A 23603-nucleotide genomic window follows, 5' to 3' on the forward strand; every position below is an offset into this window, starting at 1 on the left:
AGACCGCCTTCCAAACTGCAAAGTTGTCCAAAATACATTCAATTATGGATACAGGCAGACTGCTAGTTTATAGTAGTGATGCTTTCACGTGTCATATGTATTGTTTTTGTTGATTTCTTTTACTGCTTTTATCTGTATCTGCAGGTTTGATTACATAAACTTAAGGTACCAAATGTGTGCTGTGTGAGATAATTCGGTATACCGGTATAAAAGGGTATCACTGAATAGCCATATTATAAAATAACCATGTAGCAATGGTAGTTTTTGTAGTAATGTGTCCAGGGACTCCATTTTGTTTCTCATAAATGGATGTTCTCTTTGGCATTCAGGTCTATATAATAATTTTCCCACTGAAATTAGTAATAATTATATGATTAACTTATGAGAATTCATGAAAGATTTTTCAAGAACCAATTAGCCTTGTCATGGTGGGGAAAGTGTATGATAGAAAGCATCAAGAGGTTCAAAATGGGTCGTCTCTCTTAAAATTTGACTTGTTTTTTAATTCTGTTCTTTTGGTTTTTCTCTGTTTTAAAATGTTTCTATAATGAGTAAGTATTATTTTAATAAGAAAGAACAGTTGTAATAAGATTAAAAGGTGCCATTTAAGATGATAAGGAAACACTTTTCTTGGAAAACTGGGGTAGAGAATTAAAAAAAAAAAAAAAGGTTTCATTTCATTAGGAAAGATGGCACTGCCCACAAGGTCAGGGCCCAAATGTCATTAAGAAGAACCAGAATGCCCAGGAGCAGGACCACTGAAAACCTGACCTAGTTGGTCTCTTTCCTACCCGCCTTCCTTGGTTTGCATAGGAACACTGGTGTGAACAGGCCTGCTCCTAGCCCACAGGGAGAGAAAGCAGTAAGAAGACATTAACAGGAGAAAATGTTGGACGGTCTGAGTAAGTGACATTTTTATAGCCTGAATATTTTTTGAAACTACCTCTAAGCCTTATTCAGGCATAATCATGCCTAATAGGAGTGAGCGACATTTTTGGAGGCTTGTCAGTTACTAGGGAAGGAGGAGGAGAGGAATGTCAATTTCTTAGACACAAAGTGCAACTGTCTGCAGGGTTCCTGCTTGTTCCACACAAACCCTAAAAAGGAGTCATGGGTGTGTTAAAAAAAAAAAAAAAAAAAAAAAAAGTCACTGACCTAGCACAATTTCCTCTGCACCAGAGCTTCTCAAACCTGAACGTCCCTGGAAGTCAACCGGGGATCTCACCGAAATGCAGATCTGGACTCAGCAGTTCTGCCTTGGGGCCTAGATCCTGCATTTCCAACACCCTCCCAGGTGGAACTGCTGATAGTCCTGGCCACGGCCTGAGCAGACTGGTTCAGGGCGCCTTGAATAATACTGATCTGAGTTAATTGGTCCACGGAGAGCAGAGACGGAACCCTTCCACCTGGTCTCATTAGGCTCCTGCTTTGATCAGCTGCTGGAAGAGGACCAGACTGAGTGCTAGGAGCAATGCCCAAGGTCAAATAGGAGCCTAGGACAGCCCTGAGTGACTAGCATATAAAATGCCCCCTATAGGCCAGAAGAGATATGAAAAAGAATTTAAAAAAAAAACCCCAATTAATAGGGAGTGGAAAAGACATATCGGTTATCTTCATCAGAGAATAAATACAGACTAACCACTGGGAACAGAATAGCCTGTCAGTTTCAGCAGGAGCCTCCTAAAGAACACTGGGGAATGCCCCTTTGTGAGTGAGTCCCACATTCTCAGCAGATCCCCCAACAGAGCCCCGAGAAAGGCCACACACCTTTGCTGGGAAGAAAAGCAGAGGGCCTTTCCTGTCGCTTGCATCATTTTTCCTGCTCTGGTTTTATCTTGGAAGCCCTGGGATCGGAGAAATTTTCCCAGTTCGTTTTCTTCTTGAGACAAGACTGGTGAGGAAAAGACCAAAAGGAGTCATGAACAATGAGCATTTTTACTACAGAGCGAAGGACAGAGACAAATCCCAAGGTCCTCTCTTCTCTAGCGTCCAAGATGAGGTGAAATGAAACCCAAGTGATGGGTTACAAGGTAAGCTCCCTGGCCCCTCCATTTAACTTTTGTGCTGTTCTTCCATTTACAAAAAACAGGGATCAAATTCACTTGAGTACATCTGTCAGTGCATTTGGTGCCCTGTAATCGGAACCAGAAAATGACCTCTGTACTGAAAAGCGAGCCGATAATGTGCTGTTTGGAGCTGAAATGAAAAAGTTAGGGTTTGTCAAGGATGACTGTGGGAATCTTCGGTGGCTGCCTACAATGAAGGGTCAGTTTCCTTCTGCTTTTCTCTCCTGGTGACTTTTTGATCTCTGCTTTCTGAGTTAGCAATTCAAATACTTGATCTGTGACCCAGGTTTTCGGTTGCTGGTGGGGATGAGGAGCGAGGGTGGGTAGGTTGATGACTTGGTGAATTTTTAAATGAAGAGCTAGAATCAAAACATGACCCAACGATGCCTAATCTTGGTCTTATTTTTCTTTTCAGTTGGTGTATAACTGACATACATTATATTAGTTTCAGATATACAACATAATGATCCAATATTTATGTTGGTCCTTATATTTAAAGGTAACCCAGATGACACTCTTGGTGAGCTAGTGACTGGCACAAGCTTTCTAGAGATTGACCTGGCAGTAAATATAAATGTCTCTTTTTAACACTGCACTTCTGTTGCGAGTACATCCTAAGGAAGTAGTAAAATGGGCACAAAGATGTATATGCAAAGAACAATCAAGGCATCCTGAGTTATAATAGCAGAGCACTCTTTTTCCCTATAGTGGGGATGGTTGAATCAAACACAGTGTACCCAACCCAGTGGCCAGTGGGCTGTCATGCAGCCCTTGGTCCCAAATACACACTCACCAACAGCTGAGCAAGGAGTGACACTGAGCTCCCTGGAGAGCATTGTGCCCAAACACAGCATTTGCTATGGGCATCCTCTGACCACGACCACTCTTATTTCACATTTCTGGATTAATGCTTTTACACATCACATGTCTCTAAAACTCCCTTTTAAGTACTACTAGGATTCCGGTCCGTATTGATGAACCATCCTGATTTCTTTGAGAATGCCCCCGTTTTAGACACCACCTCTCTAAGAATGGCTACAGAATGTTAGCCCAGAACCACAGATCCAAAGGTGAAGGTCAAATGCTCTATTCTCTCTTATTAATTTGTATCTGTGGTTTGCTGGAGGTATTCCAGAGGAGGAAGAGGCTTTTAAAATCCATTCTTCCTGAGAGATGAATGACTACCTCCTTCCTCTTCTATCTCTCAAATTCAAGTTCATGGTCAAAGTCCAGCTCAATGGCTACATCCTCCGTGCAGTGGTTGATTCCTATTTCTCTATGTCAGCAATGGCCCGTCAGCATCTGGTATCAGAGTGTTTGTAGGTGTCTATTTCCCAAGAAAATCTAAGATTTCTCAGGACAGGAACCTCATGAAAACTATGGCTATCCCAGGAAAATGCTTTAATTGGGGAAACTGGATTAACTATAACTTCCCCCCTTGTTCTCCCTGTACACTTTGTTTCACTTTAAATGCTTATCTGATATTTATGCTGTGGTTCTATGTAGCTTTTATAAATTCCTATAAATACACTTATTTTTTTAAAAAGTACATTTATTATTATTCCTTCTTCTCTTCACTCAGTTCCACAATGCATTTTTCCCTGTGGAGAGGCATTTCACGTTTGTGTTCATAATAGCGTGAGGCTACTGTCACCTTTACCTTGAAGCCTCAAGTCACATACAAACGAACACACTTAGCTTACGGCTAGGAAGAAACCAATCCAAGGAACCTGGATGATTACATGGTTGGTGAAATGCACTCTTTCCTAAATAAGCCTAAGTATGTAGGCAGGAGCATTTGAAAAATCATTTTTTGTTACTTGGTACACTTGAGGATTGACCTTGGGGTGGCAAGCAGCCTTCATTTTGAGAGCTAGACTCTAATTGGCAGTGCTGCTCAGAGGGCAATGGTAAGAGTTTGAGATGCATCAGGCTCCTGGTTGGATTACTTTGTGATGGCCATCATTTTCTGAGAAGAGATGTTCATTCCTTAATGCTAATTTTAACAATTCAAATGAACTGCAGTTAATTTATAGACATTTACAATTCTTCTAAGGTAAGAAATAACTCAAAAGTTTATACTACATCCTCATTTTCCTAGGGTTTAAAAATTCAGAGACAAATAAAAACCTATTTATATTTAATTGCTAATTAGATTTTCAGATGTGCCCTAAAAAGGCAACCAAAGAACTATAAAAGCAATTAGCTTGGCAGCATGAATTCACGCAGCACAGGGTGAATTAATTTATGGATGATCTCAGAGAAATGAGCAAGGCACACGTGGTACCTGCTCAGAGGAAGCTTACATTCAAGCAGCATGAGATAGAAAATAAAAAATAAAATAAAAATACAGAATGGCAAACCCAGTACCAGAGAGAGTAAGAGAGATTTGTGGCTGCTTTGGACTGGTAGTAAGACGGTATCTCTGAGCAGGTGACCATGAAGTTTCCTCTGAATGACAAGAAGGGGCCACTCTTGAGAGAATTAGGGCAGGGACACTCCCCAGAGAGGAAACAGTAACTGAAAAAGGCCTCAGGTCACCTGGTGGATAAGGACAACAGTGGCTAGAGGGGCGAGTAGGGCCGATCATGTAGGAATTTATAAGCCAGGGTATAGACATTTGGATCTTATTGTAAGCACTACGGGTGGCTTTTCCGCAGAGAAGCAATGTGTTCCAGTGTACATTTTTTTTAGTTTTAATTTTTAAATACCGTATTTTTCAGACCATAAGACGCACTTTTTTCCCCCCAGAAGTGGGGGGGGGGAAAGTCCCTGCGTCTTATGGTCCAAATATAGCCTACACATATACTGTAAAAAAAAGTTTTTTTACTTGCCCGGCTCTGTGTGGTCTCTGTGTGCTTGCCCGGCTCTAAAATGGTTCTGAATGCTGCTGTTTACTTTACAGGGTTGATTACATGTGTTTATGACTGTGATGTTGGGTTTTAATGCACATAAAATATTTTAGGACACTATTTATTTCAGAATCTTTTTTTCTTCATTTCCCTTCTCTAAAAACTGGTGCGTCTTATGGTCCGGTGCGTCTTATGGTCTGAAAAATACGGTAATTTTAGGCTTATGGAAAAACTGTCGGTGGAATACAGAGTTCCTCTATACCCTTTGCCAGCATCCCCTAAATTAGCATCTTTCATGACACTGTGGCCCAATGATCACAAGTAGGAAATGGACCACTGGTGAAATACTAGGGACCAAACCACAACCTTATTGGAGTTTTACTAGTTTTCCCATGAATGTCACATTTCTGTTCTGGGATCTGATCCAGGCTCCCCCACAACACTGAGCTGTGGTCTCCCCAGCCTCCTTCCATCTGGAGTAGTTCTCTGTCTTTCTTCTCTTTCACGACCCTGATGCCCTTTAAGAGTACTTGTCAGGCATTCTATAGGATTTACCTCAATGTGGGCTTGTCTGATTTCTCATGATGAGAATGGGGTTATGGATTTTGGGGAAAGAAACCACACAGGTGGAGCGCGCCGTACGAGTGCATAGTATGATATCAACATACATTCTACTGGTTATGTTCACCTAGATCCTTTTTGTGGATGCTGTCAACTGGATTTCTCTACTGTAAAATTATTATTTTATTATTTTTTCCCTTTGTAATTATTTTTTTAAAATATATTTTATTGATTTTTCACAGAGAGGAAGAGAGAGAGATAGTCAGAAACATTGATGAGAGAGAATCATCAACCAGCTGCCTCTTGCACACCCCCTACTGGGGATGTGCCCGCAACCAAAGTACATGCCCTTGACCGGAATCGAACCTGGGATCTTTCAGTCCTCAGGCCGACGCTCTATCCACTGAGCAAAACCAGTTTTGGCTCCCTTTGTAATTATTAAAATTCTTAGGGGTTGTGTGTGTGTGGGGAGGGGAGGGGGAAATACACGAGACTATGCAAATATCCAGTTTCTCCTCAAACTTGCATTCACGAATTATAACATCTTTCAGTGCAGCCTAACGGCCCTGATTCTCACTGTGGTGCTTGCCTACTGAGGATTTTGTGGCTCCCTCATTCTTTCCATATTTGTTAATTGGAGTTATTTTATGAGGAGGAACTGAAACTCCTCGTTGTTTGTTTATTTCCATAGAGGTTTTATGGATATTTATTTTACTTTACAGGTTATAATCTTACGCAGTCCATTTATTTTGTTGCTCAGATTGTCCCAGCTTTGACCATGGAGGGCTCGGGGAGCTGACTATTGCTCTGTGATTGCAGTGGAGACAGTGGGCTGGAGGAGGCAGGAGTGGAGGCAGGGAAACCAGGTAGGAAGCTGATGCAGCAAACAGAGAGAGTGATGGTGTGGGCTGACCTGAGACAGAGGCGGTGAAGATGCAGAGAGGAAGGAGAACCTGAAGGGTGTTCAGGTGGCCAATGGACCTGTAACTGAGCCCGACGGAATGTGGGACGTGGTGGAGATGTGTGTCCTGTGCCTTGTTTTCCTCACTGCCCAAGACTACGGAGTCACAGCCCTGGAGAAATCTCCGCTCCAACTTAGTAAACAGCAGCACTGATAATTGACAGGATTCCACCTCTGAGTCCTAGGACTTTGTGCTATCCCCAAACTTTCTTAATTGGAGGTTACTAATGAAGGAAAATGACCAATTGTTAATTAGTGACTTGGAAAGGTGTGTGACAACAGTTAAAAACGGAAAAACAACCTAGTAAGTCCCATATAGAAATTTTACGACTAAATCACCTAACAAATTGAAATATAAAAACATACTAACGTACAACTTGCTATTTAGCATTTCAGAGATGACATGGTTGGTAATAATGTTAAGATGGGATGACCATAGGAAAGTCTTGTTCCCTAATAACCCAACATCCAATAAAACAATGTTGGCCACGAAGCCCTGTCAATGAATTAATTGTATGTTCCTTCTCCCTCCATTTGGTCATTTCAAAAACAACAAGATTAGAAATAAGAGAGCCAAGGCAACTTAAAACACCCATACTTTAAAAATAGAAAGCTATAAACACTGACAAAACTTTTTTATAATTAGAAAAAGAAATGGCATATACTTAACTATGGGAGACCCGATATAAAATTCTCCTATGATGGTACATGCATTGAAAGGTAAACAGCTTACGTAAAAGATGTCTGATAAAATTACTAAAGGTCCCCAGCCCACCACATAGAGAGCAAAGACAAACACTCCTAACCAGCAGTTTCTTTGTCTTACTTCCTAAGCACATGCAATGATACAGGAAGGCAAAATATCCCATTTTTCACATTAGATCAATATTCGTACTTATGGTATACTTACAGCATATTCTCTTTTGATAGAGTACAATTGCTTTAGACAAGTCCAAACAGGTTCTCTGAATTGAGTGAAACAGCTGCAATAAAAATACAAACAAAATGCTAAATAAAACAGAGAGCAGCAGTAAAAAAAATAAATAAATAAAATAATGACACTCAAGATAACCTAGTGTTTGATTTGCCCACTAAAAACAAGATCATGTGACCATGTGTGCCTGGTGTCATGTGGCGGACTATACAGAACCTGTGATCAAAGCCTTCCGGTATGCTATCATCCGTATTTATTGGAAGTCATCATCTCCGCAATCTAAATTAAGATCTTCAGGAAGACGATTTCCTCCAGACAATTGAAATAATAGCTGAAAAACAGAAGTCCTAAGTGAAGGGCCCAATTAGATGGCTTGGTAAACCAGAGACCCAATATTCATTCGTGATCTAATTTACTTCTTTTACCACTTGCGGTCTCTTTTAAAAATGGAGAATCTGTCAAATAAACATCGTATTTAAAACATGAAATCAGCTTAGTCGGTGATCCTAATGTCCTCTGTGGCATGCTCAAGCAACTCTATAAAAATCAAAGAGAAGTCAGTCAGCTGAATCTTATGTCTGGTTAGAAGACATCTGGTAACCCGGAGTTTACCTAGCAGCCCCATCACTCTCTATTTCCCTAAATGATTTCATAAAATATGGAGAGGAAACCAAATGCTATGCTATAGCCATCACAGAGGAAGTGAAGGGAAAAGCAGGTGGGCTGTGCTTTTAACTCGTGGTGGACCTGGTCTTTGCTTCAGAAACGGAGACAGCTCAGGAGAAAATGGAAGAGATACTTCACACTTTCGCCAGCACCCTGGAGGCCAGGCCTGGGACGGATGAGAAAGCCTGGTGGACAGCAGGCAGGCTTTCCTGCCCTCCCTCTGAGCTTACTGCCCTGGCGATGCAGCAATTATGTCCTGGGATTAGAAAACCCTTCCCTATTTTAGTCAAAACGGATGACCTGCTTCATTATAATACAACCACATTAATAAAAACGGAGGCATATGTATATGTACTTAAAAGATTAAAACTATTCCCAGGGATGCTTACTATCTTAAAACTTGGACATAGAGAGTATAAATTTTACTAAATCTCATTTCCTTAGAAGGCATCCTCTACCTGTGTAGGAAAGAAAGACAATAACAACCTTTTACCTTCAAACAAGAGAGAAAAACAGCAGTCTGAATTCTGTGCCTCCACAAATGCTTGATATCAGTATGCTGGGAATACCGACCAGCAGCACATATCAACTCTCAAATGTGGGAGCGAGGAAAATCAAAAAGAATGTTTGGTACCTGATCTGTTGTCACTGTTCACGCTGTAAAAACTGCAGTATAAATGAAATGCGGTAAAATGCACGCCTCTGCAGGGTTAGATTTGTGAGCCTGACAACTGTACATGCTCTAGTAGCCATACCCAACAAAAGAGGAGAAACATTTCCACCCTCTGCTCGGTCTCCTCTGCAGTGGCACCCGCCAAAAGGCTTCTCTCAGGTTAGTGTTGCTTGTTCTTGTACTTAGAGCTATTTTTTTAAAAATATATTTTATTGATTTTGTACAGAGAGGAAGGGAGAGAGATAGTTAGAAACATTGATGAGAGAGAGTCATCGATCAGCTGCCCCCTGCACACCCCCCACTGGGGATATGCCCGCAACCAAGGTACATGCCCTTGACCGGAATCGAACCCGGGTCCTTTCAGTCCCCAAGCCGACGCTCTATCCATTGAGCCAAACCGGTTTTGGCCTTAGAGCTATTTTTGAGAAGAGGATTTCATTAACAAGCAATTTTGACAAATATTTGAACTTAGTGCAACATTTCTACATTAACTTCCCAATAGATGGAAATGCAATCTGACCATGATTTTAGCTTGGCACACAGCTTTCTGTTTTTTAGGCCTGCCCTTTATTAATAACAGGGTAGGACCACATCAACATGGTTTGCACATTGTTTTTATATGTTTTATTGATGGTTGATGGAATCCAGTCTCTCTATAAACATCAACATCAGTATTAACACTTGTGCAACAGAAACCTCTAACATGTGTCAAATTATTAGTCATAGCTAAGTACTTTGGACAGTCTAAGCCTGGGACAGCAGCTATTTTGATAAGTATAGTTGGTTGTGTAAAAATGCCCCTGCAAGAGTCTAAATATAAATATCAAATTGTTGTGCTGTGTTTAATGTATGAAGAATTAACACAGTAAATTCCATTTTGAATGAGGCTTATATTTACTAGGGTGTTAAGCAGAGAAACATAAAGCTATCATATGTGGAAAGCATTAGCAACTTATAATTATTTCAACTGTATTCAGAATACTAAAATCAGGATACCTCCTGGTGGTACCTTTCTCCATTGATGCAATCTCCATTAGAACATCCCTATCAAATCCAGCTTCTACTTGGAACAATTCCAATGACAGAGGAAGGTTGGGAACTAACATTAATTGAGTTTGGCATGTACATTTATTCTGTCAATGGTTCCTGAATGTGTACTGTGTGACTGGTGGAGGGTGCAGTAGAGACTAAGGTGACATGGAGTTTGACCTCCTAGTGGAGGAACGACAGGCAAACCAATCAACCCTTGAGATAATTTCATGAGAGATGAGTACTATGCACAGTGGCCCTGGGTCTGGTTCTGCCCTCAGATGCACAGTGAATTATCCCTCTTCCACAGGACAGACCTTCCTATACAGTTGACAACTAACCTGTCTCCCCTTAGACCTCTCTCTGTTCTAATACAATCATAGCTTCCACCATCCTGGCCACTTTCATGGAAAGCTTTCTGGAATCTTTAGCTCTTTTTGTTACTCCAATTAAACGATGAGCTCATTAACTTAGCTTACATATTAAATCCGGAGATCACTTTGAAGTCTTTCAGGTCAGGTAACATATTTTTCCACTCAGTGGCCTATCGTTCACAGAAGTAAACTTCTTAAATTTTAATATAAACTCCTGGAAGAATGTCTAAGAAGACAGGGAGTTAGTGGGCTTTCTACCAGTTATATTGGTATTCCAGGATCAACCAGATATGAATTCAGCATACTGTATTATTAACTAGTCTAACTAAATATCTGCTTTGTGAATTCACTCTAGAATTTTCCAGGGTAGGACACCAAGCCTACTAGACTCTACTTTATCGAACCAGTTGTGCATCCTTTTTTTTGAAAAAAAAAAAATTATTATAGAGAAAGAGGAAGGAAGAGAGAGAGAAGGAGCGGGAGAGGGAGAAACATCAATTGGTTGCCTCCCATATGCACCAACCGGGGATCGAACCCTCAACCCTTCAGTGCACAGGACAATGCTCCAACCAACTAAGCCACCCTGGCCAGGGCCCTTTTTTTCCTTTATTTTTCTTTTTTAAAATATATTTTATTGATTTTTTACAGAGAGGAAGGGAGAGGGATAGAGAGTTAGAAACATCGATGAGAGGGAAACATTGATCCGCTGCCTCCTGCACATCCCCCAACGGGGATGTGCCCGCAACCCAGGTACATGCCCTTGACCGGAATCAAACCTGACACCCTTCAGTCTGCAGGCTGATGCTCTATCCACTGAGCCAAACCGGTTTTGGCTCTTTTTTAAAATGTAAATATTTGTCAGACCCTAGTGTTGATGTCACTAGGGGTTCTTTAATTGCATTAATGTTTTTCAACAAACATTTACTGAGAATTTACCACAACTCATGCATTCTAACGAAGTGTAAAAAAACCTACAAATTAACAGAGGCATATGGATAGTTACATGAGAATTTACAGGTGTATGTTTGTTTGCTTAAATAGGCTGGGATTGGATTGATCCCAGATTTTCCTCACGAACTAGTTGTTTGCAATAGATCTCCAAATGTAAGCACACCTATGCTTGCCCAGGTGAGTCACACTAGGACCCTGACCAAAGCAGGGCGGCTGCGCTGCTCACCTCCAGCTTGGCATCCAGGTCTGCGTCAGAGGCCACCACGTGCTCATCCTCCTTCTTCCCTGTGGCTTTGATAAAGGCCTGCTTCGTCTCCCAGTACTTCTGCTGCATCTTATTCACCACGGACTTGTCCTGAGCGTACCGATCCTGCAAGTCCCAGGGGTAACTGCTAAAAACATTGGAAGAGCTATTTTACTCATGACTTTCATAACCACTGAGATAGTTTTGTGTGAAAGAACTCACCTAAATATTAAAATTATAAACTTATAACATTCATAAGCATATAAATACTTCCTTTATGGTTATTACATCAAAAGCTTAAAAGTTAGAGAAGAAATAAAACAACCTTTGCAGGAAATTTTAGAAACTGAACCTCCATTACTGAGTGTGGAAATCAGCAGGCAGACGCGCCGCTGGTAGAAGTGGAGAAAGTGAGCCAAGCCAGGAAGGGTGACGGGCTCAAGTCGATCGTGAGTCAGAGATAAAGCTGGACACCAAGGTTCTCTCCACTCCGGCATAATGGCCAGCAGTGAAGTGATGGCAGGAAAACAAAGATAAGGGGCTGAAAAATAGCGTGCTTGCCATCTGTCACAGAGATGCCTAAAATAGTCAAACTTAGACTCAGAGAGTAGAATGGTGGCTACCAGGGGCTGGATGGGGTGGAGGGGGGGTGGGATGGGAAATTGCTAGTCAGCGGTCATAAAGTTTTAATTATGTCAGACGAATAAATTCTAGAGATGCAACTTTGGGCACAGAGTTAACAACACTGCATCGTACACTTTAAAATATTATTAAGATGGTATATCTCTTACCAAAGTTAAATAAAATTTAAGAACATTAAAAAAATATTACACTGTTTGGCTCAGTGGATTAGAGCGTCGGTCTATGGACTGAAAGGTCCTGGGTTCGATTCCGGTCAAGGGCATGTACATTGGTTGCGGGCACATCCCCGGTCGGGGGTGTGCAGGAGGCAGCTGGTTGATGTTTCTCTCATCGACGTTTCTAGCTCTCTATTCTTCTCCCTTCCTCTCTGTGGAAAATCAATAAAATATATATATTTTTTAAAATTACAGATTTCTGATGTTAAAACTGTCGTTTATTAAATATAAATGCTTAAAATACATTGCATTCTTCTGGGAAAATATAGTGAAGATCAAATTTAAAAATTAGAAAAAAAATTGAGAAAATAATGTAATTCTATAAAAGTGGTCAGAGCACCTCAAATATTGGCAGGAAGTGTGCCATGGGGGCTGCATCCCTCCCCATGTTGTCTACACCCTCCCCCTGTCTGGAGGTCCTGCTCCAGAGGCTCACATAGGACCTCCGGGTCGCTCCTATACAGACATGTATCATGTTTTACCCCATGCTACTACCACTCAAAATATGCCAGGCCTGTGTCCCAAAACATGAATTGCACATATCAAAATACCTGAATCTCAAAACCTGATGACTTATACAATAATTTCTTTCCAGATAACAGTTACAATTTTCAATTCACAGGTGTATTCTTAAAACATCTTAAGGGATTTCAGATGACTTTCTCAGCAAAGGTTATCTTTAGAGAGAGAAGTAGGAATGGAGGGACTTTCATGGTTTCTGCACTATTTGGAAGTTTTATTATGAGCTTACATAATTGGAAATGGGATAAAAATATCTGTAATGTTTATGTAAAAGATAGTCTTTCTATAGAGTATGTATGTTAATAGACTGGAAGGATATAACCCCACCCCCAAAACTATGGTTATTTCAGGGGAATGGAATTTTCAAGAATGGGGAATTGGGTGGACTTTATTGTGTCTCTCCCCCCTTCACCAGCCCCGCCCCCCCCCCCAAAAAAAGGTCATGGATTAACAGTAAAAAGACTTCCATTTTGAAAAAAACAAAACAAAGGGACTTTAGAGATCTAGTGAAAATGCCTCACTCCATACCCGGTCATTTTTATTATTTTTTAAAAATATTTTATTGATTTTCCACAGAAAGGAAGGAAAAGGGATAGAGAGTCAGAAACATCGATGAGAGAGAAACACCTACCAGCCACCTCCTGCACACCCCCCACTGGGGATGTGCCCACAAACAAGGCACATGCCCCTGACTGGAACCGAACCTGGAACCCTTGAGTCCGCAGGCCTACGCTCTATCCACTGAGCCAAACCGGTCTCGGCATCCCCGGTCATTTAATAAATGAGAAAACTTCAGTTTTAAAAGGTTAAGAATCTTATCTGAAGACTCACAGGATTAAAATCCAGGCCGCTGAATCCCAGCCCAGTGATCATTCCAATAGTCTCTGCAGCCCTTGTATTCCAGCAGCAAGCAGAGAAGTGGCTGAGTAAGTGGGAGAAAGCCTTTGGGGAAGGGCTCACTTCTTGGGCCTCTAGGTCTCTGTTATAGAAGTGATTACCTGCTTCCCCGAGCCCAGAGCCCACTGCCTTGGTGTGACAGCCATCAGGAGGGTCACGGGATGGAACCATCCCTTTGTCTTAATGAAGTAGATGGAACAGTTTTTAAAAATATAACAGCTCTTACTTAGAAAGCTGTCAAATAAGGATACTTGGGGAAACTAAATCCCTTAGCCATTTATTAATCACTCTTTAAAACCCATTACATTTTAAGAGATGCAAAAAGTTGACATTTTATATTAAGGAGAAATTAGACCTGATTACTTCTCTACTGAGAGAAGAGGGATTAGAAAGTTCATTTACTGTTGTAATTAATTGTTCATTTGATCAATAAAAAATATGCACCACATTTTTCATGATACAAATGTAAGGTGGTAAAACAAGACAAAGATCTGCTTGTCTAGTGGGCCAAGGATTCAGAAACACTGCTTGAAACTGATCTGGAATTTTTAAGATGTTACCCATGCTGTTTAGATGTGTTATAGGCACATAAGTGTTGTTGCTAACATTGCCATATGATTACCATGCCTATTTTATTCATCATCATTAATTCCAACAGTGGTTGGCTTTTGAATGTTCATGAAGGTTGAAGTCATGAGTATAAATTAATGAGTCTGAGTTCCTATTCATTCAATTTTATAGCTTGCCTACATAAAATTCCCTTATAACCCTAATATTAGAAATTATAAATAAGATAATGATCAAATAAATATACTAACTTTTTAAATTTAAGAAACGGTGGTTAAAAAAAAAGCCAACATTATATAATATATATAATTATATATAAATTTCTTAGAGAATACTCATTAGGTAAAAACTTATAATATTTTTGGCTACTTAGTTTCCATATTACATTTAATATGGATGTTGAACTTGACTATACTCAACATTGGAATAGGGACTAACAGGTTATTGTGGCTAATGTGACTACTGATTTTTCTATTCAATAGACATTTATTGAGCATATACTATGTGCTTTCCTCTTTCACTAGCCTCTCCCAATTCAAAAAAGGCAAGAAATTACTTACCATTTGTGTCCTGACATGTTTCCTTCTTCTTTTTCTACTGTTGATGATTTGGGGAGAAGGGGCAGGGAAAAAGCATGAGAGGATAAGTTATATTATAACCTGAAATAAAACAAATATATTTAACAGTTACACACTATATTATAAATGTTAAACTGACACATAAAATTCCAATCTAAATCACGTCTAGCTGTATTTGAGGGGCCCAACACTACTTGCAATAACACTGTACACAGTTGTCAAGAATAGTTTATCTGCGTAACAAGGAATAAATATCCCAAAGGAAGTTTAACAAGTGAACAAGCAGGTTGAATGACAAAGGAAGGTTGTAGAAGACTACAAAAAGTGAGATCATAACACACAAAGCAATATACTGTAACCAATTAAAGCATAGAAATATTATATAGTGAAGGTATAAAGAACTGCTTAGGAATAATGAACACTACATTCCAGATAACAGTTACCACTGCAGTGGGGTGTGCAGGCTATTATACAAGAGGTACATGCAGGGACTTCAACTGAACCAGTCGTGTTCTCTGTTAAGTTAGGTAGCAAGTATTGCATCTTTGTGCCTCTTTAGAGATTTGAAATATTTCATAATCAGTATTTAAAAAACCTGAACCAGCCCATTGCAAAAACAAAAAACAAACATAAAAAAGGTTTAAAAAGGAGAAAAATGTATTTATTTCTGTTTTTACCAGCCTGATATTGTGTTTTCACCTTATTCATAAATAAAGAAGTCACTTGATGCCTTTGCCCCTCACTCCATTGACCCCCACCTCAGGGAGCTAGCCAGCCAAAAGAGAGGGCAGAGCCAGCCAAGCCAGCCACACTTACCTACCAGTTACTGGAAAGAGTGGTGAACTCACTACCTAAGGGAGGGCACCTCTGGCCAGACACGGATTGCTGGCTGCCAGATTGAATGCTCAGTGTATGAATGCTTCTGGCTATGCCAACATAATCAATGCAATCCTTTCCCCTTTGCCTTAGAAAGGGTCCTGACAACTAGGACCCCTAAAATGATTAAAGTTTGCCAGGCTTTAAAAAAATGTGCTAATGGAACTAAATTGAGTGTTGAAATTCCAGGCTTCAGGTGAGAGGCAGGAGGACATAGTAACCGGATGCTGCTGGAATGACAGCATCCTGTAATCAGCATCTCTCTTCCTCCTGGAGAGCATCCAGGTTTGAGGCGAGTTGCTTTGGAAATGACATTCACGATGAGTAAGCCTTGCCCTAGGCTCAGTAAATCGTGGAGAAGCCATGAACCTCCCACACAGCCTCACAGCAAGGACACATTTACTTTACTTAGCACAAAGCTTTCAACGAAATTTCTCATAAAAAAATATTGTCCAAGGAAATGAAATTATTATAGTCTTTTCTTAAGTTGGATTTCACCAGGAACTATTAGGATAATTAGTACTTTCTGATTAATGTTTTTATTGCAGTAAAAAAAAATAAGGTAAATTTATTCTCTTTAAAAATCTCCCCCTCCCCTAATTGATTTTTAGAGAGTGTAAGGGAGGGGGAGAGACAGAGCATTGATGTGAGAGAGACACATCAATTGGTTGCCTCCTGTACAAACCCTATTGGGGCTGGGGATCAAGCTTGCAATATAGTTATGTGTTCTTGATGGGAATCAAACCCATAACCCTTCAGTCCTCGGGCCAACACTCTAACCACTAAGCAAAACCAGCTAGAACTATCTTAACAATTTTTAAGTGTATAGGACAGTTTTAACTATAACATTGTTGTACAACAGATCTCCAGAACTTTTTCATCTTCCATGACTGATACTATATACTCACCGAACAACTCCTGCTTTCTCCTCCTCCAGCCCCTAGCAACCACCATTCTACTTTCTGTTTCTGAGTTTGACTATCTTAGATATTTCATGTAAGTGGAATCATGCAGCCTTCGTCTTGTGATTGGCTTATTTCACTCAGAACAATGTTCTCAAGGTTCATCCATGTTCTAACATATGACAGGTTTCCCTTCCTTTTTAAGGCTGAATAACATTCCATTGTATGTATGTACGTAGCTACTTTTCTTTATTCATTCAGTCACTGATGGACACTGAGGTGGCTTCCACATCTTGGCTATTGTGTATAATGCTGCAATAAACATGGGTGTGAAAATGTCTCTTTAAGATCCTGTTTTTATTTTTTTAAGATATGTACCAGGAGTGGGATTGCTAGATCATATGGCAGTTCTATTTTTTATTTTGTGAAGAACCTTCAGACTTTCCCCCACAGTGACTGCACCATTTTACAATCCCTCCAATAGCGATTCCAGGGTTCAAGGATCCCAATTTCTCCACATCTTCACCAACACTTGTTATTTTCTGGATTTTTTTTATTTTTATGGTAGTCAACCTAATGGGTGTGAGGTGATATGTCATTGTGTTTTTTATTTTCATTTCCCTGTTCATTAGTGTAGGTAAACATCTTTTCATATACGTATTGGCCATTTGTATGTCTTCTTTGGAGAAATGTCTGTTCAAATCCTTTGCCTATTTTCTAACTGGGTAACTTTTTGTTGTTATTGCATTATAAGAATACTGGATAGTCTGGCTATTAACCCATTATCAGGTATATGGTTTGCAAATATTTTCTCCCATTTTAGTAAGTTGCCTTTTCACTGTTGAGGATTTCATTTGCTGTGACTTTTTGATAAGTTTCTGATCATTAAAAAATTTAACAATTTAAGTTCTTTTGGTAAGACCAATAATAAAATCACTGAGCACACTGTCCCTTTTACCTGGACTCCCAAGCTACTTCCAGACTATGACACCATGTGGCAGTGTTCCCCAAGATATTGTTTACAGGCCATTTGCATGGGAACCTTTTGGAGTGTCAACATGTCGGTTCCTGGGCCCCATCCCTTACCTGCTGAACCAGAATCTCTGGGAACAGGTCTGAGAACCTGCATTTGTAACCGGCTTTGCAAGAGATTCTTTTTCTGTTTTATATATATATATATATTTGTCCTTTTTTTGTTAATCCTTACCCAAGGATACTTTTCAATTGATTTTTAGAGAGAGTGAAAAGGAGGGGGAGAGACAGAGAGAGAGAAACATCAAAGTGAGAGAGATACATCAAGACCCAACCAGGGCCAGGGATTGAACCTGCAACCAAGGTACCTGCTCTTGACCAGAATCAAACCCAGAAAGAACCCTTCAGTCTGCCGGCTGACACTCTACCCTCTAAGCCACATATGTCAAACACAAGGCCCGCGGGCCAAATCCAGCCCACCAGGCCTTGCAATGTGGCCCGCACCGCGCTGTCATCACTGCACTCCGCTGTCAGTTTATGACATTGTCAGTTTATGACTGTTCAGTAAACCATTCGGCCTGCGATTTAGGCTGGATTTTAGATTTTGGCCCCTTCTCTGATTGAGTTCGACACCCCTATTCTAAGCCAACTCGGCTAGGACTGCAAGTGATTCATAACCATATTAAAGTCTGAGTACCACAGGTACACAAGAAAATTTCTTTTTGGAAATGGATTTTTCTTGAATAAACTGCTGGGCTATATGCAACTTGAGCAAAGGTGTCATGGGTGGCAAAATCAAGTCAACTCCACAGGATACATCTGAATGTCTCAGGACAAGGTAGCTGCAGACAGAACTTGTATCTCCTATCAGTGTTTCCCAAAGTGTGGTACGTGTACCCCCTGGGGTACGGGAAGAGTTTGGTGGGGGTACGCGTTGCACCGGAGTTTGGTGGGGATATGCACTGCACCATGCTTAGCTGCGCCTAATTCTATGTTCTCATGAGTATGAGCAGTACTCAGCGTTACAAAAATTATAGAAGGGGTACACATATGTCAAAAGTTTGGGAAACACTGGGTCTAGCCCCATACACCAAGAACAATTAAACAAACAACTTTCATATTTCCTGACAAAACCATCTCATTTTGCTCTAGCACTTACTAAACCCACAGTGTCAAAATCAATACTTAAAAAAAAATCATTACAATTCTCACCCATTCCTTCCTTCCAGTTCAGCAGTTTGGCTTATCAAACATACATTAAGCATCTAATTATTATGTGCCAGAAAACTTAACAGTCTAGATCGTCTCTGAACAATAGAAATATAATATGAGCTACATATGTAATTTTAAGTGATCTAATAGCCATGTTAAATATAATATACTTCATTTAACCTAATATTTCTAAAATATTACTTCAACTTGGTAAGCAATAAAAAATTACTGATATATTTTGCACTTGCGTTTTTATAACAAGTCTGAAATCAGGTGTGTGTTTTTACACTTACAACACAAAGCCATTGAGCCTAGTCACTTTACGTGCTCAATGACCACATGTACATAGTGGCTACTGTTTTGGACAGTTCAGACTAAACAGGAAAAACAGGCATATAAACATAATTTAAAGCCTCACCAGACTCGTGACATTTGCAAGGGGCCCATAAAAAGATCTTCATGAATCTCCAAATTTGTAAATTCTGCTATGAAAAATATCATTTCCCCTGTCAAGTACAATGAAGTCTATGATTAGCTAATACTTCAGTTCGGGATTCTGCAAATGAAGCTATTGCTTCACTTCTGCCCTGAGGCCCTTACGGAAGAAGCCCAGAATGAATGGGATCATGTCTCCGCCTTTCTAATGGCTCTTCCCAAGGCCACCTTTCCTTGGGTGATAACCCCAAAATATTTTTCCAAGTCTGCTAGGTTCACAGAATGCTAAAGCAAGCCTGCTTTTAAAAAGTTTGATGCAGCCGAAACCGGTTTGGCTCAATGGATAGAGCGTCGGTCTGTGGACTGAAGGGTCCCAGGTTCGATTCCAGTCAAGGGCATGTACATTGGTTGCGGGCACAACCCCGGTGGGGGGTGTGCAGGAGGCAGCTGGTCTATGTATCTCTCTCATCGATGTTTCTAGGTTTCTATCCCTCTCCCTTCCACTCTGTGAAAAATCAATAAAATATATATATTTTTTAAAAAGTTTGATGCATTGCTACAAGGAAGCAAAGTTAGTTTGTCCTTGGCTGCCTTAAACTCTGATACTGAATTTTCTTCCTTGGAGACAGAACCTGGGAAAGTATTTTCATTTCATCTAGGCTGCCTTCAGCAGCACTGAACATTTGTTCTGGCCCACTTATGGCGTTAGCTAATGGCGCTCTGATTATTTTTGGGTTATGAAAAGAATCTAAAATTCTTCAGCCAACCCTTACTCACGGTAAAGGTAAGATCAGTAGCTACATTTCATCATATCACTATTCTCAACCCACAGAAATATTTCAATATTTCTGAAATCACACTTCCTGTGTCCTGTTTCTTGTATAGTTTCATGTTTCAATTAATTGTCTTTCCAACATTAGCAGTAGAGATTCTCTTCCATCAGGGAGCAGTTTTTCTGTTAGCTGGAATACTAGCTGAAACTCAGTCCAGGATCCCTTTTTCTTGTATCTGTACTGAACATAAGGTGGAGTCTCTTGAATTGCAGATCTGGGCCACTGCCAAATTTGTCATTTTCCTCTCCGATTTATTCAAAATGGCTATTTTCTAACTAAAAATTGTCACCGTCTTAGAGCTCTTCAATTCTGTTGTGCACACTAGCCTCCAGGTTTCTATGGGAAGTGGACTATTTCCCACCACCACCACCACCACCCCTAACAGGAAACATACTTTTTAAGAGAACAGAACAGAGTCTTACAGTATTATTGGTATGAAGTGGTATATTTGAATAATCTCAGAGTAAAATTACTCACTCCCAAACATCAGCTTCATGGCACCACAAGTCATTGAATAAGATGCCAACATCTGTTCACATTTCAATACCCCTGAATTTAGGATATGTCCTACAATTGATATCTGGTTAACTGTTTGGCTATCGTTGTTTTGTTTTGGTTTGGTTTGGTTTTTTTTTTTTTTTTTTTTTTTTTTTTTTGTGGAACATAAAATGGTAAAAGATCCCTTGAGCAATTTTTAAAAAATATTTGATGAAATACAGAAAAATTGTTTAAAATCAATCCTCAGTAAAATTATACATCACTACACGCCACTAACTTTTGGGGCCATTTGTGTATAACCAAAAGGGAGAATCTGAAGTCAGGAAATGCCAAGTGTTACCTGATATGCAATGGCTGCCATGAACAAGGAAGGTGCTCAAGGTTAAGAGGAAGAGAGAGGAAAAGGCACAAAGATGGCTTCCTACATGGCTTTGGGGCTGAGTTTCTAAGAATCAGCAGTGGTGGCCGTGTGAAGGTTAAGCATACATGTGTGTGTGTGAGTGGTGGTATTATTCGAGGCAGAGAGAAAGCAATGAACAAATTCTTCCGACCAACCACAAGCAGATGTGCATTCCCATAACTTTAAGAAAGATGATGTGACTGGGGAGAAATAGGGGCCAATCTGTGTGGCCATTTGCAGCATTTAGATATGTTCTGTAGCCACAGGAGGGGTAGATGCTCAATGCTGTTTATTTCACATATAGGGAACACCTTCTATGCCCTGTCTAGAGTTCATCTTTGACTATCCATAACAAATGTTGGAAAGCTGTGGCATGTCTCTTAGACTTAGCTTCCAATGGCGTGATATTAACATATAATTTCCTGCTAGTTACATATTCTTGTCATTTCATAGGTTAACTTCATCTAGAAACATTGCCAGTTTTTAGCATTGTGTTTTGTCATTGGGTTTATTTCCTGGTGCAACCTTGGAATTTTGCAAGTCACATAATGTAGAGCCTAGAGGAAATTGAGACACAATCAAATGAAGCCCCTTCCTTTTCAGAATGGGGCCCTGTGGCCAGGAGAGATCACAAGGGGTCTGAGAGCACAAAACCAGCCAACTTTGAGCAGAGCTTCCATGCAAGCTGCTGATGGCTTATCCAATGAACAGAGGAAATACAAATCTGTCAGCATTTCTAGCTACTGAGTTTTAAAATAATGTTTCATTTCATCTTTTTTTCCCCCCAGAAATTTATATCTAGTCACTTTTCCTTATGTCAACAATGAATTTTTTAAAATTTCCCGTGTGTTCAAGTATAAATGTTAAAACAGTTTCAGTAGAAACAACCCTCTAGGTATAGTTAGCTATACTTATTTTTTTAAAATATTGATTCATCAGATTATTCACACAGTTGAAAAAAAGATCCCTATGGAAGATGAGAAGTTAAATTATCTTCCATCCTTTCAAAAGCTAAGCATTAAAGTTATGTAATATTAACTAGCTTTTATGTTTTTCCCATCTCTCAAATATCACCTAGCCTTTCCCTTCAGATTTTGTTAAGGGTATGATTACTTGAGTATTCCATATAACTTTAAAGGGATTCTGTTTCTCATTGAGTTTTGTCTTCTACAGTTAATTTTTGACATTTCATAAATTCACAAGCAAAAATGAAGCATGATTATGCTTTAATTTTGTGAATCATACTTTAATTCTATGAGTCAGCAAATCTTACAAGAAGAAAACAGAATTCTAACCTATTCAAGGCAGCTAAAAGATGGATGAGTTTTTATTGAGACCCTACACATGTAGGGTCATTTTAAAGGATCATTTTATTTACATTTTGAAACAGCTCAGGTATTATATTGGCATTAATTCAGCTTAATGATGCCCTAAATCTATTAAAATATTATCCCCAAAGTAAATATTTGTAATACCAATATAACTTATCTCCTTATATGCTGTTCAATGTAAAGTAAAAGCCAGTAAACCCATGGCCATGTCACAAACTTCTGCCTCCTCTAAGGCACTCCACCCATCTGGCCTTTGCTTATCTGAAACAGAATAGAGTAGGCTAGCTGACATCTCTAATGCCCTCAGTCACAAAAACTACAACACTATTTTTAAATTACTTGTAGAGACATGTATATAGAAGAGAAAGTTTAGAGATGATGAGCACATCTTTTTCTAAAGATGAGGAGATTGAGATTCCAAAAATGGAGCAAATGCATCCAAGACCAGGTTAAAGATCAAGTTCAGAGGAGTCTCGACCTCTATTCTAAGGGATGTTTCTCAAAGGAAAATTATCAAACATAACATCTCATATTCTAATAACCTAAAACAAAATAGCCAAGATAGCCTCTAAAAGGTTTTCCTCCTTAACATTAAAATTAAAAATACTATGTCCCCACAAACAAATTGAAAACAAAATAAACCATATACAACTCACAAGGGGCACAGTCTACATTTCGCTTGCCCTTCTTTCTCCTATTGAAAGCCCTGCTTGCAAAGGGTGTTCAAGTGTTAATGCTGTGGGACAACAAAAATCTTGGCAACAATATCAAAGAAGCCGTCATGTGAAAATAAGAAATCTCCAAGACATTTACAAGAACAAGTGACATTAAATGGATTAGAAGACTGGAAATACAAAAAGAACAAATAGGCTATTTTTTTGCTAAAGAAAATATTATTAAAAAAAAACACACAAGACAAAACTTGGTCAATGGGGGAAAAATGGAGACATATGTACTACTATTTGTAATACTTTAAACAATGAAGTAAAATTTTAAAAAAAAACTTTAAAATCTCGCTGTGTAAATTATATTAACTTTTAATTGTATGTAGGTTGGTTTACATAACTTTCAAATGTCCATCAGAATTTAGCATATGGATTTTAATCTCTAGTACATATGGTGGTTTTTTCTTTAAAAGCTTAACCTCAAAAGTTGACAAATCAAGGAATATCCTACTTAGGTCTCAATCAACTTCAAAAGTATACAATGGAGTAAAGATAGTCTATACAATAAATGGTGTTGGGAAAATTGGATATATACATGCAAAGAAAATGAAACTAGACCACTGTCTTACACTTTGCACAAGAATAAAGTCAAAATGAATTAAAGATTTAAATATTACTCAAAATCCTATAAGAAAACATAAGCATTTAAATCTCAGACATATCTCGTAGAAATATTTTTTCTGATAT

General features: G+C 39.4%; 1 protein-coding gene across 11 annotated transcripts in view; it reads right to left on the reverse strand.

The window, feature by feature from the left end:
• Positions 1–23603, reverse strand: part of ICA1 (islet cell autoantigen 1) — a 113215-nt gene that overhangs the window by 78617 nt on the left and 10995 nt on the right. For 5 of the 11 annotated variants that reach the window (XM_084896684.1, XM_084896681.1, XM_084896689.1 and 2 more), the window contains exons 2-5: positions 14715–14813; positions 11294–11459; positions 7351–7423; positions 1768–1891 (exon numbers count right to left, since the gene is read on the reverse strand). In XM_084896684.1, the coding sequence (XP_084752810.1) occupies positions 1768–1891; positions 7351–7423; positions 11294–11459; positions 14715–14731 (380 nt within the window). In that variant the 5' untranslated portion in view covers positions 14732–14813. The remainder of the gene's footprint in view (positions 1–1767; positions 1892–7350; positions 7424–11293; positions 11460–14714; positions 14814–23603) is intronic. The other 6 variants (XM_084896688.1, XM_084896687.1, XM_084896685.1 and 3 more) reach the window with 4 other exon arrangements.

Source organism: Pipistrellus hanaki (genome assembly GCF_964339955.1).
Source record: "Pipistrellus hanaki genome assembly, chromosome: 10".
Lineage (NCBI taxonomy): Eukaryota > Metazoa > Chordata > Mammalia > Chiroptera > Vespertilionidae > Pipistrellus > Pipistrellus hanaki.